Here is a 19,309-nt window from a genome sequence, read left to right on the forward strand (position 1 = left end):
CTCTGTCAATTCTTGCTAACATTTTCTCAACAACAAAGCTGTTGCTAATAGAACATTTAATATATTTAAAACATTTTGTACTCTTTAACTGTTTGAGGTTGGTGTTTAATGTTATTGTTGACTTTTGTGTTGGATTGTAGTCCTACTGTTAAAAAAATAAGGGAAAAAGTAATTGTATTCAAGTCCATATTCAACTCATTTTGTATGGTATTACTACTGGATATTGGTACATTTGTGATCCATTTATCATAAACTGTTTTCCGGTTATAGGCCAGTAATAGTAGGTTGTATATAAGGCCAGATTCTCTGAACAAAAACAGTCTTTAGATTCATTTTGGCAAAGTAAAATCATTTGAGTGCCTTGGTCCATGCTGAGTTTGGTAAACTTCAATAAAAAATGTGGATAAATCATGAGTCATGGCTCACTCACTTATGCTACCGAGCTTTTTTTTTAATCATCTTTCCCAAATTTTGAAGTGCAAAGACGTCATTTTAATCTTGTCTTGTGCGTGGCACTGATTGTTAAGTGTTGGTAACATCTCCATCAGAGCTCTCCGACATAATCCCCCTCCTCATCATAATCATGGCAAAACTCACAGCGGGAGAGGCATTGATGTGGAGGACCTCCCCATGTCTGATGAAAGGTCTGCGGTTATGAACTATGCAACCGAGCATCAAGGTCATTTACACACAGACGAGCCCTCCAGTGGCACAGGAGGCCACTCTGTCTTTTCAGTGAACAGAAAGGAGAGTCTGGGATGAATAGTGGCTGTTTGGGGTGAATAAAGGCCAACCTTTCAGTCTGTCATAATGTGAGATTACTGTGACGGGGTACATGTCTGGTCAGAATGGCGTGAAGTCACACTGTAGTTCAGCTCCAAAGGTCTGGGTGCAGCACAGAAATATCAGTATGGGGGGTCTGGCGATACTGTTGCCATGCAAATGTCTTTGTCCTCAACTGTGCAGCCTTGAGGGGCTGTTATAGTCCGAAAAGTAAAGACCACTTGTAATTGTTCTACTTTTGTTATATTCTGTTGTATTTAAACGGTAAAACACTGTCAAGTCGTTTAAAGGAAAAACGTGACATTTCTGGAAAATACACTTATTTGTTATATTGCCCAGAGTTAGATCAAGGCCACTCTCACTTCTGTACAGTAAATATGAAGCTACCACCAGCAGCCAGCTGACTTACTTTAGCACAAAGCCTGGAAGCAGGGGAAACATTTAGCCTGGCTCTGTCACAAGGTACAAATAAATACTCAAGTGCAATCCCCGTAAAACAGTGAATTGTAAATTCTACACTTCAGTTTTTGTACTGCTTAAACGCAAGATTCGAACATGTTAATGAGTGAGCTTTAGAGGTGCTGGTAGATGTATATGTGACCTTTGGACAGAACCAGGCTACCTGCTTCCCCGTGTTCAGTCTTTGTGCTAAGCTAAAGTAACCATCTAACGGCTCTAGCTTCTTACTTACATCTCCAAACTTTCCCTTTAAGTTTTATTAGTATTTTTTATACAACAAACAGAATATATATGGTACATATTTCAACTGTTTTGCTCTCTTGTTGGAAGAAAGTACTGTATTGCAGTGTGAAGCACAGTGTATTTCAGTTTTGCAGGTGTCTCTGGACATACAGTATGATCATTATCCAACCTCAGCTAGCACAGACACACTAAAACATGCACGCCACAAAGTAATCCCATTTTCTGCCTGTTCTCTCGATTGACTCGCCTCTTTGTCAGCATGTCCTCCATCTCTTCTCCTCTACCACTCCTCTCTCCTCTTTTAACCGTCCAAGAATCTCTCCTTTCTTCTTGGCCTGAGGGTGCGACTGGCTGTTGGTGCCAGTTCCAGGGACACCAAATGGGAGCTGTAATTATCATTGCTCCACCACTGTCCTGTCAGTGCGCTCGCCAGCAAAACAAGAGGGATCCTTTGGAAGTCCTGATCAAAAGCTCTGGCCTTTGATCATGAAGCAAAAGGAAAAACCTAAACACTGTGAAAAATCAACGAGGAATGTCCCAAAGAGAGCCCAGGAGAATGGAAATGACAGCCGTCCAGAAGACATCCTCAGCTCCTCCTCTGCTATGACGTGTTGATGTCAGGAGCACAGGTGTTTGGCCTGTGTTTGATCTGATCCGTGTAAGCAGAGTACTGAGAGAGTGAGTCACGCAATGATGATGTTGCTAAAGTGTCTGTCAGATAGCACCTGGCAGGCTTCACAGCAGGACATGTCTTTATGTTTCCGCGAAGGAGTCATCAGTAGTTTTACAGTCTAAAGTTTGATGGAAATTTGATGTCTGCACACTAAAAGCACTGCGCATCCATGAAAACATGGAGGTATTCTGTATGACCCAATAAAAAATAGTGTTTAGAGAGAAGGTTACTTTCAATGCTCCAAAATTAATTTGCAGCTGAGTGACAGAAAAAAGTAATAATAGAAGCCCATTTTGAGGGCCTTAGCCAAAATCTACAGGGGCACAAGTCATGCTGCTTCAGCGACAACAAACCGCAGCCTCTGGAACCTTTGAAACCCTGTGTGGTCATTTTCTCTCACAGTGACTGAAAAGAACTGTGGTGGGTGGGAAAGAAAAAAGAGCCCCTCGCCACTCATAATACCAATCTTATGTATGTAGACGAAAATGGGAGGGATGGGAGGGGTTGGGGGGTGGCAGTCGGACTAAGGCACAATTTTAAAGCGCTTATTGAATTGCCATTACAGCTCCTGAGACTAATTGTGGCTGTTGTGTGTCTCTCGGTGGCCTAGGGGGCTCTGGAGTGGCCCTGTATGCTCTTACTCAGTGGGGTTTTCAAACCGAGTGGCCCTGAAAGAGAACAGGACCACCGTAGATCAATGGCAAACCTTTCACTCTTTCACAGGCCCTCACTAATCCCTCTCATTTGTCTGACATTTGTTGAGGCACATTCACAGTTCCCTGAATTTAGGATTAGGCCTTGTTTTGTTACAAAAACAGCCCAAGTTATAATGCTGAATAGATGGACTAAAGGGTGGACGACGGATGAGTGTGCATGTGAGTTTGTGAGCATGTGTGCATGTGTGTGAGTATGGTTATCGGGTATGCACCATGTTTATGACCAAATTAATGAGAATACAGAACCTATTCAGTGTTTTGTCTTAATTCTCATTTCACTGCTAAGTGATGCAAAAATAATAGTTAGTCTTCTTTTTCCAGAGGATTTGCTGCAGAGACCTCTTATTATCTTCTATTCCATATGGGTATGTGTATGAACTGACGCACAATTACACAAAGAAAGAGGAAAGACCAAGTTCACTGTCCTGAGTCTCCTTTTGAAAATAAACATTTCATAAAACAGAGGAAACACATGAACAAATTGATTCATCACAGTCAAATACCTGCAAAGGAAATACAATTTCATTAAAGTTACTACAATTCCCTTCGAAGCCGAGAGTTTGTCTCTATTGTGCTCTGTCTGAACCTGAGACCGTGCTTGGAGAGTCTTGGCAGCCTGCAGCAGAGCCATCAGACTGAGGCCTTCTCATCACTGAGTGGATTAGTGTTCATGTCTGAAGCCACTTATTGGACATTAGACAGGGCTGCTGAGTGGCACATGCGCCACATTTCCCCTAAAGCCCTGCCATGCCACGCCGCAGGTATGTGGTGCCAACCGGCCAAACCCCATGTCAGGCATTCTCAGGATGCCTGCAGCCGTGCCAGACACCGGGGGACGAGGTGAAGAGATGGACGGAAAGATGACTGTGTGAATCCCAATGGATGAGAGGAAAAGTAAGGAAAGTAGTTGAGTGTATTCCACTATGGGTGGATAAACAAGCAAAAGTATTACAATGGCAAGATGCGCTGATGTTATAACGATAGTGTGTGGATGTGTGGTGACATCAGACCGAATTGTTAAACTGATTACAGGTGGTAAAAACCTTTTAAAAGCAGCTGAGACATGTGTGCACTTCAAGTAGAGGCCGGTATGAGGGTATACAATGCTACACTCAACACAATGAAGTCCAGTATAACTCCAACACTAATCACAACTTCAATTATAAACATATAGTTGAATCAACACAACTTTTAACAAAAAACTGGCCACTGAAAGCTTTGTAAAGAAAGAACATGTGGAAGAGCTGCTGCATCGGACTGTATTATATATTGTATAATAAAATGGCCACTGAGTGTATTGTTACAGCTGCTGCTGTGTGTCTGAAGTGGAGTAATTCATCTATATTCACCGTGTTTCATTTTGGATGTTGTGTTACAGCATCCTTCGGAGAGACATATGTGGGCATTCAATACATCCCATAATGTTATGTAGCTTCAGGTGATCCAGATAATGTTGCCTCTGTGTGTCACTAAGACATCACAGGAGGGAGAGCAGGCGAGCTTGCACATGTCCTGGAAAGGCATAAATTAAATACTAGGAATATAAGATCACAGAAAAGGTGGTGGCATCCTAAAGGGGCACAGACCATCTCCTTATATATAGTTTGGCCAGCTGAGGCAGGCCAGCCACATGTTGGCCAACGTCCCAGTCAACATCATGAGGTTGTCTTTGGCTGTTAGAGACTGGAAAAGACCAAAGTCAGTGCTGCTTCATGCAAAGTTTGAGCTGTGCCAAAGCCTATCCACCCTGCCCCTCAAGCCCCGCTGAGTGTGAAGTAATTCTTCATGCCAGCGAAACCAGACAGACTCTGTGTTTTGTCTCTGCACGCATGACTGCAGTTTTTTTTTTTTTTTTCAATTCAAAGATTAACAGGTGGATGCTCCTCCTTTGAATTCATGTAGAATGTCAAAATCTGCTTTTTTTCCAGTTGGGAGGTTTGATATAAAGTAGATGAGAGCGTTTTTCATTGGATTAAAACCTGCGTTTCGTATCAGACAATATGCATGATTTGCAAATGTCTTACATCATGTTGTTGGAGAAACTAGCCACTGGCTGGAAAACTTCAGGATGTTACATCCACTAAAACTAAGTCTGTAAATAAACAATCTTCCATTCAAATCCTGGAGAAAACCATGGATTTAAAAACATATGTTGACAGACTGTGGAACATAGCAGTGAAATGTAGACTGAAAGCAGTCTAGATAAGCAGTGCGGTTCAACTGCAGGCTAAAGTCTGTAACAAATACTGGACCTCCTGGCTTGACACCTGTGTACATAATGTACAGGTGATCCACGGATCTCAACACAACAATTACCCAGCGTGCTAAAATGCAGAGAAATCAGAAAAGTTTCATTTTTATTTTCATTTCGAAAACACATCTGAAAAAGCCTCTAAAATCTTTTGTTGTGTGTAATAACTCTGTGTGCTTCTGCCTCCTCAGCACATAATTCCAGCCACAGTAACAAATTCACCTACAGTATCATCTTTCATCCAGCAACCCTTAAATGTTTCCTCCTCTAACACAGAAGCTGTGCATCAAATTAGTAGAGGATATCCACACAGACAAGAGTCAAGTCAGATTAAACTGTGGTAAGTATGGAGAGTACATAAAGATACATCCTAATTGTAATTTGACATAAATATTAAATAAAAACTTACCACTAATAAGCTAGTACACCAAACCACACAGTAACCATCTAGTATGCAGTGATGCGCCCCCTCCCTCTGAAGCTCTGCACTGTTTAGTTTCCTGTATAAACTTGGAATATTCAGGAGAAGTCTGTTGTTGTAATTACAAGCAATTTTAAAAAGCCAGTGTAAATAATTGTACCACCAATCAGACAGGCTGCAAGAAAGCATCCACATGTTAGTGAGTAGTCTGTGACAACCATTATTCTTTTGTACTGTAATGGTAGTGGAGATAGCAAGTGCAAAAGAGAGTAATATAAATCAAGGAAAAGCTATCGTCTGACTTCTTTTTGGATCTTGTACTAATATGGAAACATCTAAATGGGATGAGCTTCTTTGGACATATCTGGTTTTTTGCTGCATATTTCTATATCAAACTTGCCTAATATTAACTGGTAATCTAGGAATCATAACATGAATGAATCGTAATATTCAGGTCAAATTTTCTGTTGGGGGGGGTTTATTTGAATGTGCCACAGAGGGCAGGCAGATGCTGTTAGGATGAGTCATTAGACAGCTCAATTTGTAACTTTACATTAGATTTGTACTGGTGGAGAAGTGGCACCCTCTGATGGTCAAAAAGCAGAGCAGCTTTAATGGTCTTATTGCAAACTCTGGCCCCCTCTGCTGGATATCATGAAGAACTGACCAAACTAACAGTTCCAGCTGAGCTGCATGTATATTTAATATTACATTTGATGGTATCCAAATGTAAGTGTGCAAAGTGCAAAGGGACAATGGATTAGCAGGTGTTTGTGCCTATGCATGCAACTCAGCACAATGACAAAGATGGAAAAGCACTGTACAGTTAAGCACAGGGCACAACATGTTGGGTTTGTGTATCTGTGAGCTTAGATGCACATAAATTAAGTATTTGGTTTGTTTGCATGAATCCTACAATATGTCCAATTCACTTTTTTTTGGCACTCCAAAACACACTCCACAAATGTGGTCGAGATATTAGTAATATAAAAATGATGCTACTTCAGACTGTTAGAGGTGTAGCTGACAGGCTGGATGGTGAAAGTGATGTTTATCTAAGGTTTGATTTAATGATGCTATCAATCATATGACTCAGCTCCTTGCTATATTTTTAGTAAGAGCTTAGACTACACTGAAACTCTGCTTTGCTCACAGTGGTACCTCCACAATATTGGCGGTTACTCAAAATGTTTACACACCGTATGTGAGATTAGTGACACATTAAACATCATGCATCAAAATGGGCTAAAAGCCTACACCAATTACGTTTTCTGCTGAGGGTTTGTGTCTGAGTGTGTTTGTATGTGAAGCCATGATTAAAGGTATTTGACTAGAACAGCTGGGGTAGTGAAGTGGTAAATGGAAACTGGTTTAAGTGACCTATTTAGTTTTCACAGGTTCTGGTGCAGCAGCATCAAGGTGTGATGTCTCACTATAACACCTAAAAAAATGCACTGACATTCTTTACTCATAAAAATTGACACACAAAAGTTCACTTCATGTTACTAAGTATTACCTAAACAGTAAAAGAAGGGGGCCCAAAAGGGCCGCAACAGAAACAAAATAAGGATATAGAAAGTGTCATAAAGGGGAAGAGGGGTACAAGTGCACAAAAGGTGTTACTTCACTCTACAAAGGCAACAGGTTGAGGGTCCTGCAGGCAAGATGCACTTAAACCACAAACTGTGGCTGTGTTTTTTTGTTGTTTTTTTTGCACCATTTAGGTTTAAGAGCAGTGTGCTGCTTCACTCCACAAAGGCAATAGGTTGAGGGTGCTGTCTGCATGATGCATGTTCTGCACAAATGTCTGTTCTTTCATGTTGTGACATGGCTCAGACAAAATGGTAAGATTAGACATTAGACATCTCATTCTCAAAGCATACACATGCGACATTGTCACTTTTAATTTTCCTCCTCTTTTCTTTTCAGCTCTTGGGATTGAAATCATAAATGGTAGAAAGAGCAAGGAGAAGTCAATGCTGTATATGGCATCAGTGCAAAACAACAGAGTTCATATATGTGGAGGATTCCTTGTCAGTGAAGACTTTGTAATGACTGCAGCGCACTGTGATGACTTGTAAGTGATCTTTCCTCTTCAAGCAATGATTGATTAAATATAGCTTCAATAATTCTGTTACTCAATTATTATTTGTGCAGAAAACCTACAAGTGTTGTTCTTGGCACCCACAATCTCAAGAAGGTTAAGAATGACATGAGATACGACGTCAAGAGATGCAAACACCCATCTTACGTGAATGTCTCAAATGGGAGACATTTGAGACCTGACTTTTCTGATGACTATGAAAATTGCTCATACTCCAGCACATAAGTCAAAAAAGTTTCCTAGCTTGTGGGTTCGTTTCCATACCCTGCACTCTTATGGCCTTAGAGATCGACAACAAATACTGGAACACCTAAAATATACTGTAAAATTCAAACAAAAAATTCTAAGATATAAAAAACTTCCTGGAACTATTGTTCATGTTAGCTTGAAGTCTGCTGGAAGAAAAAGAAATGTATTTTATATCTCCAGCTGTCTAGGAGAGCACACCTGAGCAAAAAAGTACCAATCAAGCCGATTCAGCTTCCAACTCAACAAAAAAGACTTAAAGAAAACAAAAAGTGCCGTGTCGCCGGATGGGGTTTCACAAGAACTGGTGGCAAAGTTGTTGATGAGCTACAAGTGGTGGATGTGCCAATCATTAACTTGAAACAGTGTGAGAAGAAGTGGCATAATATCCTTCCTGCTGGAGTTATCTGTGCAGGTGGATATGGTACAAACAAAGGATTCTGTCCATTCATAGTAAACATCAACTGGTTAAAATTATATAGATATCTTAAGTAATCAAAAAATAAGCTGAGCTTCTTCCTCCTTACAGGGTGATTCTGGTGGGCCGCTGGTTTGCAACGGGAAGTTGGCTGTTGGAGTTGTTTCCTTTAATAAGCAAATGAACTGTGACTACCCAGATGTACCCAACGTCTATACAGACATATCAAAATTCCTGCCCTGGATCAAAGACACTCTCAAGAAAAAGCAGTGCGAAAAATGATAGTTTGATTGTTTATGAATTGCATTGTGGATGTATTGCTTTGTCCAAGTCATTTTGCCAGCCAAATGAAAAATGTGTTTCCTTCTGTGACACCTGTCATCAGTCAACACAAATGCAAAAGTTTTGTCTAACATATATTCACAAACTTGTGAAGGATAAGTTTGTTGGTACTTTTTAATGTCCATGTTGTCTCTTATTGCTCTCCTATTACTGCTTGAGGTGCAGATATATATATCTGTTAAATAATAAGAAAAAATATTACTGAGCTATAGTTTCATAACGTTGACCGTGGGAACGTCAGTGTTCAAATCTTGCAGCTTGAAACTGTGGTTATAGTGGTTCATCATGACTGTCAGAGTTTTTAAGAAGTGTTTGGTTTGTGTCAAGTAGATCCAGACCAGAGATAATTTGTTGTGTTGTGATTGCGTTGTGCCTGTGTTTCTGCGAAATTTGATGCGGCCACATAGTAGTAGTGAAAAGTTAGAGAAAGAGAACCTAACATGGTCCAAAATAATTCAATTCAAGAGAATGAAAATATCATTGATGCATAATGAAAATGAATGAAAAGGAATGGAGATACAGGAATAATAGATTCATGCAAGATAAGTTTGTATTATTTTTTATTGTAAAGCACTTTGAGCTACAGCTTTCATTATTATTATTAAACGTATGATGACGGCTGGATGAAATAAACTGTGTAGCTATATGATGAGTCTGACTCTTGCTTAAAGACTTTGACACAAGTAGCCTAATATATAAAATATATAATTCTCAATATCTGCTATTAAAGGACAGTTACTGTATAGTTACTGTTACTCATGTCTATCCACTGACTAAGTATTACATGAATTGTTTTATATTTGTGAAAGTTTGTGGAACTGTTTCATAAATGTCTCATCAAAATAATGCAATCACACTACAAGCAAGTCATTTTCAAGGAAGCAATTTGTGTCATGTGTAGTTTTTGACATTATTCTATGGCACTGCAATAAACTGCCCACAGCAGCAGATTGCAAGTAATTCAGCCTATTGATGTGAGACTGAGTAATGGAAATCTAGACTGATCTTCATCTAAGTCACAACTATAGACTAAGACCATGTGCTTTAGCTAATAACACACAAACATTTATGATCTTTCATTTATCTATGGACAACACCCATTAAACTTTCACAGTACTGGTGGAAAAAGTAAATGAACCCATGGATTTAATAACTGGTCGACCCTCCTTTGGCAACAGCCCAAAGGTGACATCTAAAAAGTACATCTATAATAAAGAAATAGATACTAAGGTTGACAGAAACTTAGATGTTGTGCCATAGATGCAAAATGAAAATAGGGAAAAACTGATTCATGTGTACACCCATCACATGCTGATCACATAATGTCTGTACATGCTTCCAGCTTCTAAGGCAGCAGAACCACAAGCTTTATGTTTACTGTAACAATGACAATACTGCATGAGAGTTAATTTCTTTACTGACCACATGCACTCATCACTATAAGACACACTGAAGGTTGCACTGATGCAGAAAACCACAGGGTCGCTCACTGAGAAATTAGCTGCATAAAATGGTCGACTTGACACCCACAGAATGACAGGTTGGGTTTGCTGCCAGCATGATGCATCATCTGCGGAAATTTCTGCTTCTTCATCTTCTGACATGTCTCAGACAAAATGGTAAGATTACTAAATCTAATTATTATTCTCTTTCATACAGGTGGGACATTAACTCATCCTTTATTCTGTTTATTTTTTTAAGCACTTGGGAGTGAAATCATACATGGTAAAAAGGCCCCAGATGACTTAATGCTGTATATGGCCTCGGTACAGCACAATAAAGGTCATGTATGTGGAGGATTCCTTATCAGTGAAGACTTTGTGGTTACAGCTGCGCACTGTGACAAAAAGTGAGTTACCTTTTCTCTTTGAGCAATCTTTGATTCATTTCATGTGACTTAAACCTATGATCACTCATTCAGCGAACCTACAAGTGTTGTTCTCGGAACCCACAATCTCAAGAAGGTTGATAATGGCACAATGAGAGATGTTGTAAAGAGATGCAAGCACCCACGTTATGTGAATCATACATGTGGAAATGACATCATGCTCCTCAAAGTAAGTAAATTAGCTGAACAGTCTAAAATCATGCATTTTTACAGTAAGATCTCTGTACTTCAATTCCTGAACCATCACAGGCAAAGCACTGACCACACTATTCATGCAAGCTACATCATCAAGGAATTAATTTTTCTTTAACTTCACGTTTGATGGAAGACACTTTGCAAGTTTTTATTTGTCCCCAACTGAATTTGATTCTCCAGCTCTCTAGGAAAGTTCAACTGAACAACAGAGTACAACCTATTCAACTTCCAAGGGCTGACAATAAAATAAAGGTTAAAGGAAAGTGTCGTGTAGCTGGATGGGGTCTCACGAAAACTGGTGGTAAGGTTGTTGATGTGCTGCAAGTGGCGGAGGTACCTATCGTTAACCCAGCGGTCTGTAAGAGAGAATGGAAAGAAATTCGAGTCAATCTTCCGGACAATGTCATCTGTGCGGGTGGATATAATACAACCAAAGGATTCTGTCAGGTGTGTGTCCTGGTCATTTCTAGTCTAAATGGTTTCTAGTCTTAAATAATGATTCAACAAATTAGGTTTCTTCTTCCTTCTCACAGGGTGACTCTGGTGGCCCTCTGGTGTGTGGTGGGACAGCAGCTGGTGTTGTGTCTTTCAACATGAGAAGTAACTGTGACTACCCAAATGTACCCAATATCTATACAGATGTATCAAAATACCTTGCCTGGATCAAAGGAATTCTCAAGAAAAAGAATTGTTAAGTGTAACATAGAATGGCATACTTGTCTTGTATTGTGGAGTTATCTTTGTTGGCTCTTTATCTGAAATGCAAAATAAAACTTGCTGTATTTCATTTCCTGTTGTTTCATTCTTCTTGAAAAGGCTATGCAGGGCCCCAAAAAATCAACTCACTATCAAAAGCATAAATCCAACAGCTGATGTACAGGATAAAAAAGCCTGACTGTCAGATATTTATTAATAATGAGATGAATTTAACTAAAGCATTTGTTTCATAAGTGTGGCTGTGAGAATACACAAAGCTGAAAGTGTGGTTCCTGTGGTTCATCTAGTTTGTCACAGAGTTCAAATAGTTGTGTCACGTAGATCCAAACCAGAGACGCTGCTGCATCTTTGTTTTCTACGTGTTATACTTGTCCAACTAAGGTTCAGGGTTTGATGTGGCTGAGTACTATCTATAGAGAAGTGAGTTCAGAAAAGTGTCACAAAGATTGAGATTGGCCTCCGTCATTTTGTGTGTCACCAGCATTAGACTGTATGGTCACCAGCTGTCTCGGGTAGCTCGACTGGGCAAGACAACACAAGACATCCATCTTTCATAATGATAAATGACATGGTGAAGGGGTAAAAGCGTTTTTAGAAATGAAATCTGCAGTCAGTTACATGCTGATCATAAGGCTCCAACCTGCTGCACCACCAGATCTACAAGCAGTCATTACATTTTCAGTAACAATGACAAGGTGCAGGACAAGGATATGGACCTATTAACTAGTTAGCAGGTTTATAGATACATACAAAATATTCTAAATATTTCATACCACAGTTATGAAGTAATACACAAACTCATGGATCTATATGATAAAGAAATGGGAGAGTAATGGGAGAGCATTTTCATCTCTCTGCGTATTAGGCATGGTATATCTGCTTCTTGGATCAAGTTAGACTTCATGTCTTGCAGTAAAATAATCCAGCTAATCTGCATCTCTCATATGTTATATAAAGCCAACAATGGCAGGATCAGCAGAATAAAGTATATATAGTATTCTTAAAGCTATAGTATTCTTCTTAAATAGATAAAATAACACGATCTTGTTATATCAGATGACAATATTTATTTTCTCAAGAAAACAAGATAATTATCTGGTTATCTCAAGAGAGAATGTTTTGTTTCCTAAATATAATTGACCTGTTATTTAAAAATAATGATGTTTAACATTTGATCTTGAGATAACTAGATAGAAAACATCTCTATACTTTCATTGTCTGTATTTGCCAGTTTCAAGAGAGAGGCTTTAACTTCCTGATTTACACCTCTACAGCTGTCTAGAAAAATTCAACAAAACAATTCAAGTTATCAAATAAACCTAAAAGAAAAGACAAGAGTTTTTTAAGGGATGATAGACCCATTGTTTGGATTGGACTCAGAGTCAGAGTGGCATCCTCTAAAGGTCAAAAAGCAGAGAAATTACTAGTCCTACTCTAGACCTCTCTGCTGAGGACACAGTCCACGATGAGCTAACTAGACAAGAAAGCTTATTTATCAAAGTCAAGTTGTCAAAAACAAAACATGACAGGAAGAGTGCATTTTACTGAGTATTGTAAATAATTATATGTAAAGCAAGGTCCTGTCTGGAATTGTATGATTGACCTCGCCTGTTTGTTCTAACCATGGGTGTTAGTTTCATTACTGTGAATATAGACGACTGATGCTCAGATGAGACTGTGGTTTCTGTGGTTTCTGTCTCGTTTACTGCAGATTTCAAAGACATGTTTCAGTTTGCTGTGTCAAGTATTTCTAAACCAAAGAATCTTGGTTTTGCATCTGTGCTCATCACTTGTTAGATAAAAGCAACTTAAGCTCACTTGATGCAACCGAGTTGTAGCCACAAACAGTGAGACAAACAGGCCCCGGCTGAACAAGATAAAACTGTCAAAAATTTAAAAAAATAAATAAGAATGAGAGGAGATAGTATTTAAGTACTGCAGGTAGTTCTTTCATGAAAACTTCTTCAATGATGCATACAACAGAAAATAAATCAACAGAGTATATGTATATCGTAAAATACAAAAATAATATGATTTTAAAAAATCATATAATATGATTTTGAAAAATCAGATGACGCCAAGGTTATGAGAATCCAAATGGCACATCTTGTATTTTTGCATCAAACTTGTCCACTGCCATCACACCAGTACTGTAACAGTGGGTAGGAAACAAACTGGACTGACTTCCAACCAGACAAAATAGACATTACTACTCAATGAGCAGCAGCCCTAGATGTGAAAGGAGAGATTCATTACTCAACACAGCCATTGCATTCACCACTGACTCGTGTCAACATTAACATTTTAGCAATTAGTTTTTTCCCACAATACACACACACACACAATTTGACACCAGGAGGACAGGTTCAGTGTCCTGCCTTCTTGTTCTGACATGCATGGGAACATTAACTCAGTTACAATATTTTCTTGTTTTTCAGACGTGCATGGGGTAGGAGCCCCAGAGAATCTAATAACAACAGAGGTCATGCATGAAGCCTTTGGAGTGTCAGGTTTACGCCACAGGTTTATGCTTTTGCATGGTCTAGCACAAAGTGAGGGCTGGATTAACCCGCAGGGGGGTCCCAGGGCAAAAATGAACTGTGGGACCATTTTGCCCCAACAGTACGTTTCTGCCACTCTCTGCACATATTTTATATGTGCAAATAAAACATTACAAAACACATTTATATAGAAAAATGTGCCATTTAAGAACATTATATACTTATACTTACCCAATAATAGTCTTAAACTAGACTTTCATTAAGGGCCCCTGCCGAGCAGGTAGTGCACAATGAGTTTTCAGAGCTTTTTGCTGAAAACAGCTGCCTGCTGCAGAACGGTTAGAGCTGTGACTCACTATAAGGGTCCATAAAGCCAGCCTGCAGATTCAGGTGACAAAACTCTGCAGGTTCATCAGGTTCAACACTGTCATCTTGTCTTCACATTGTAATTTCATACATCGTTATTAACAAAAAAGTGATTGTAGCCACTGTAACTAAATTTAAAGAAGTCCACTGTTACAAACCATATGTGAGTATTTTAATTAAGTTGATTTCCAAATGCTGTACCCCACCCGACCCATAAATGCGAATGGTAGATCTTTGTCGCTCGAAACTGAAAACAGGAAACTCGCATCTGTGGTTCATCTGGTTTGGCATCAGAGAAATTAGTGATTCACCAAAACCCGAAGTGATAAAATGATGAGAGCTAGAAAACTAGTATCTGGTATCTCAGCTTCTTTTTTTCATCAAATAGCATACACCAGTGTCGGCAGAATTAAGCAGTGTTATTGACTCATCACCCACTTTAAATTTGCTTATTTTAAACGCACAGTATGCAGCTTCTGCCGTTAGGGGTCTCTCAATCAAAACTATAAGAAAAGACGGAATTGGATGACGTCATGAAATAGCGTGGGATCATGGGAGTTGTTGTCTTTACCACCATTACTGTAAGCTTCCCTCGGTTTGGATTCCTTAAGTGTCAGTGGTTCATGAAATCAAACAGACCGGGTTAAAAGCCCTGAATTAAAGCAGTTTCACATTTAAAGTCAGTGTTTCGCAGACGCTGTACGGAGGTCAAAGAGGTCAGGGAAGAGTTGGAGCTGAGATAGATGCTAACTTTTGTTCTGATCGTTTCTCTGATAACTTATGAACTAGACGTTCAGGAGGTTTTTACCGGCAGCCGAATTATCCACAGGGGTTCCTCCTCTCCATATCAAACAGACCAGGGGATCAAAACCGGCAGAAACACCCATAAAGCAGTTTCACTTTAAAAAATCAGTAATTAATTGGCGCCCTGGCAGATCAGCTGCTCACCTGACAGCGAGTATACCACAAAGGCTTAGTCCTACTGGCAGCGGCCGGGGTTCCAGTCCGACCCGTGGCCCGCATGTCATCCTCTCTCTGTCCCTGACTTTCCTGTCTCTCTCACTGTAGTGATCTGAATAAAGGAAAATGCCCTAAAAATAAAACTCAGTGGAGAAAATCAGTGGTTCGCCGAAGCTTGATACATGAGGTCTAGTAGTAACTAGAAACTGAGACTGCTTACCTTTGATTCTTTAATAAATTATGAACCGGAAGTTCAACAGGTTTTTCCCAGTAGCCGAATTATCCACAGTGATCTCCTGCTCTCCATAACCAACTGACCAGGGGATTAAAACCGGTAAACGAATAAAGCAGTCTCACTTCGGCCACGGGGAGTAGCTAAAAAGCTGAGAGTGCTTACCTTTCTTTAATAAAGTATCAACCAGACGTTCAACAGGTTCTTCCCGGTGGAAAAATTATCCGCAAAGGGCCATCCTCTCCATAACAAACTGACCAGGGGATTAGAACCGGTAAACGAATGAAGCTGTTTCACTTAAAATAAAACTTTTTTTTTTTTTTTTTTTTAAATCAGTGATTAACCAATGCTCTTCGGCGGAAACAGGACAGGACTTCTGCAGCTGCTGGGAGCTGAGCTGTTTAACATGTGCCTGCTTTTTTTCTCTGATAACTTAAGATCCAGACGTCCAGTGACTTAAATCCTTCATCAGGTTAAAGTATATAGCTGAAATGCTCAAGGTGTGAAAAGTGTAAGTAGTGTAAAACTAGATAAAAGTCCATTTTGAACTGCTGGCATTCAACTACAATCCAGACTCGTGCTCATGGAGGATACTGACAGTAGACCAAATGACACGGAGCGTTACCATATTAAAATCATATATTTTTCTAGGTTTGAGAATTACTTGAAACATTTGGGAAAATGTAAGTTCCCAACTCAAAAAAATAACATAGCTCTAGTCATTTTTAGACATTTTAATATGGAAAAGTTATATATTTTGCTTATTGTGCACATTGAGGAGAAGAAGACCCGCGTGATCAAAATCAAGGGACTGAAACATCAACAAAATAAATCATGAATGAAGTAAAGCAATGAAGATCAACACTACACACATCAACTTTTCACACTCAAGAATCTTGGTGATGAACTTATTTTTGATTTATTTAATTAATTTAACTAAAGTTCCATCATTTTTGAATAATGAGAGAAAGGAGGTCCAGAGTAGACTAAATGAAGTGTCCCAAATACAAAAAGTAAAACAAAATTGAATGGCCAATAACATAAAAACTAAGAGGAGGAGGAATATATCAATGTGAAAAAGTTTGTTAAACTCAACTTATACTTATTAACAGTATGTGCTTCAGACGGGTGAAGAAGTGGATAATATAAGTTAATAAGATATTACAAAGCTAATTACTGTTGCAAACTTGCATTGCACAAAGGATGTGGTTACAAGTCAAGATCAGATAAACAGCAGCCATACATGCAAATGAAGCAAACAGCTGTATAAAAGGGTCGACTTGACACCTCTCAAGGAGACAAGGTACTTGTCTTGCCAGCATCATGCATGGTCTGCACAAATTCCTGCTTTTTCAGGTTGTGGCATGTCTTGGGCAAGGCGGTAAGATTACAGGATCTGAATATTATTCTCCAACCATTTCACTGAACATAACTTCATTTTGATTTTTATGCATCTTTGCAGCTCGTGGGAGTGAAATCATAGATGGGGAAAAGGCCCCAGAGAACTCCATGCTTTACATGGCCTCAGTCCAGAACAAGGGAGGTCATGTATGTGGAGGATTCCTTGTCAGTGAAGACTTTGTGATGACTGCGGCGCACTGTGAAAAAGAGTGAGTTAGCATTTGTTCATGTGTTGAGAAATCAATGTAAAAGGATTTTATTTCATAAACCTTGTATTTTTTAAATAAGGAATTCATAATTTATTGTTTTCTATTGTTGTTGGCACAATTTTAGAAAATGTACTGATAACCTCTCAATTATCTCTCATTTAGCAATCTTACACGGGTTGTTCTTGGCACCCACAATATCAAGAATGTTGATGAAGGAAAAATCAGATATATTGAGAAAATGTACAAACATGAATCTTATCAGGATGTGTGGACTGGTAAAGACATCATGCTCCTTAAAGTAAGTATATAAATATATTCTTAGGTGGTATCATTCGTTGTTGTGGCACATCCTAATAATACCAAATAAAAATGTTTTGCTATACACACTACATCATGGTTTTATCGAAAAACAATAGCAAAAACACAATATACCAACATCAATATTACAACAATTGTTTGTTACCTTGAAGTCTGGTGAATGAAAATAGACTTTGCCAGTTTTTGCTCTCTCTGATTTCCAGTTGTCTCGAAAAGCTGAACTGAACAAAAAACTCCAAACGACCCCCCTTCCCAGATCTGAAATACATTTGGGGGACAATACAAAATGCTACGTAGCTGGATGGGGCTTCATCAAAACAGGTGGAAGAGTTGTTGATGAGCTGAGAGTGGTGGATGTGTCTGTCATTAACCCACGAGTCTGTCGAGAAATATTACCTCCTGGTCTTCCCAACAATGTCATCTGTGCAGGTGGATATAAAACAAAGAAAGGATTCTGTCAGGTATTTTTTTGTATTATTTTTTTAATAAAAAATATCAGCTTGTTTCTTGTATAGAAATGCAAACATAATATAAAATAAATACATAATAATAATATGAATAAACAAGTAAAAATATTTCCCTCCCACAGGGTGATTCTGGTGGCCCTCTGGTGTGCGGTGGGACAGCTGTTGGTATCGTGTCTTTCAACTGGGAGAAGAACTGCAGCTACCCACATTTACCCAACGTCTATACTGATGTATCAAAATACCTTCCCTGGATCAAGACCATCCTCAAACGCTCGAAACGTTCAGAGTAAAAATCTTGTTCAAAGTTTTGCTTCAGCATGCAAAATTGTGATGTCTCATATTGCTCTGTCAGTGTGACTGAAATTGAAAATAAAAAAGGAATTTCAAATACCAACTTTAAGTTCCTTCTTTAATATCCTCATCAGAAGAAAGTTAATCAAGTTGAGTAATACAGATAGGACAGTTAGGACTTGCCTCCTGTGAGGTGTGTATTTTTATAACAATAACTTGATATATTTGATAAATAATAATATAATAACTTGAGAGACAAGTCTACTTACTGCAGGTCAACTCAAATAAAACCAAGACTCTGACTTTGCTCCAAGTGAGCTTGATTTTGTCACAGACGAAGGCTGTACTGTAGGTGAGAGCTACAGAACTGGATTATCCACTTATATCATCACTTATATCATCATCACTATTTTAGCAATTAGCTATATTTCCACAAGGTTCAAATGACGTATTTGCCCGTGAACCAGAGGCAGATTCAGGGTGGTGGCCAGGATGGTCAGTGTTACCAGCTCAGGTTTCCCTATATCCACACTTCCTTATCCATATTTCAGTAAACCAAAGTGATAAAATGATGAGAGCTAGAAAACTAGTATCTGGTATCTCAGCTTCTTTTTTTCATCAAATAGCATACACCAGTGTCGGCAGAATTAAGCAGTGTTTTTGACTCATCACCCACTTTAAGTTTGCTTATTTTAAACGCACAGTATGCAGCTTCTGCCGCTAGGGGTCTCTCAATCAAAACTATAAGAAAAGACGGCGTTGGATGACGTCATGAAATAGCGTGGGATCATGGGAGTTGTTGTCTTTACCACCATTACTGTAAGCTTCCCTCGGTTTGGATTCCTTAAGTGTCAGTGGTTCATGAAATCAAACAGACCGGGTTAAAAACCCTGAATTAAAGCAGTTTCACATTTAAAGTCAGTGTTTCGCAGACGCTGTACGGAGGTCAAAGAGGTCAGGGAAGAGTTGGAGCTGAGATAGATGCTAACTTTTGTTCTGATCGTTTCTCTGATAACTTATGAACTAGACGTTCAGGAGGTTTTTACCGGCAGCCGAATTATCCACAGGGTGTCCTCCTCTCCATATCAAACAGACCAGGGGATCAAAA

The 19,309-nt window shown here is 39.1% G+C and overlaps 2 protein-coding genes across 2 annotated transcripts; both read left to right on the top strand.

Moving 5' to 3' along the window:
* Positions 1 to 7,329: 7,329 nt before the first annotated feature.
* On the top strand, positions 7,330 to 8,596 carry LOC111232073 (mast cell protease 1A-like). Its single transcript, XM_022759427.1, has 5 exons — positions 7,330 to 7,390; positions 7,476 to 7,623; positions 7,704 to 7,820; positions 8,064 to 8,349; positions 8,426 to 8,596. The coding sequence occupies exons 1-5, from the start codon at positions 7,330 to 7,332 to the stop codon at positions 8,594 to 8,596; spliced, it is 783 nt and encodes a 260-aa protein (XP_022615148.1).
* Positions 8,597 to 10,086: 1,490 nt separating this feature from the next.
* On the top strand, positions 10,087 to 18,285 carry LOC111232074 (serine protease 53-like). The gene is made up of 10 exons (XM_022759428.1): positions 10,087 to 10,275; positions 10,358 to 10,505; positions 10,578 to 10,713; positions 10,920 to 11,186; positions 11,273 to 11,429; positions 16,804 to 16,896; positions 16,978 to 17,125; positions 17,288 to 17,423; positions 17,647 to 17,904; positions 18,033 to 18,285. The coding sequence occupies exons 1-10, from the start codon at positions 10,215 to 10,217 to the stop codon at positions 18,198 to 18,200; spliced, it is 1,572 nt and encodes a 523-aa protein (XP_022615149.1). The 5' UTR covers positions 10,087 to 10,214; the 3' UTR covers positions 18,201 to 18,285.
* Positions 18,286 to 19,309: the final 1,024 nt, after the last annotated feature.

The sequence above is a fragment of the Seriola dumerili genome, unplaced genomic scaffold, assembly GCF_002260705.1.
Source record: "Seriola dumerili isolate Sdu_G_001 unplaced genomic scaffold, Sdu_1.0 BDQW01000322.1, whole genome shotgun sequence".
NCBI classification, from domain to species: Eukaryota; Metazoa; Chordata; class Actinopteri; order Carangiformes; family Carangidae; genus Seriola; species Seriola dumerili.

Coding starts and splice junctions, on each gene's coding strand:
- LOC111232073 (XM_022759427.1), top strand. CDS start 7,330: ATGATGCATGTTCTGCACAAATGTCTGTTCTTTCATGTTGTGACATGG. Junction 7,391..7,475: donor GACATGGCTCAGACAAAATG/GTAAGATTAGAC, acceptor TTTTCTTTTCAG/CTCTTGGGATTGAAATCATA. Junction 8,350..8,425: donor AAGGATTCTGTCCATTCATA/GTAAACATCAAC, acceptor TCCTCCTTACAG/GGTGATTCTGGTGGGCCGCT.
- LOC111232074 (XM_022759428.1), top strand. CDS start 10,215: ATGATGCATCATCTGCGGAAATTTCTGCTTCTTCATCTTCTGACATGT. Junction 11,187..11,272: donor CAACCAAAGGATTCTGTCAG/GTGTGTGTCCTG, acceptor TCCTTCTCACAG/GGTGACTCTGGTGGCCCTCT. Junction 17,905..18,032: donor CAAAGAAAGGATTCTGTCAG/GTATTTTTTTGT, acceptor TCCCTCCCACAG/GGTGATTCTGGTGGCCCTCT.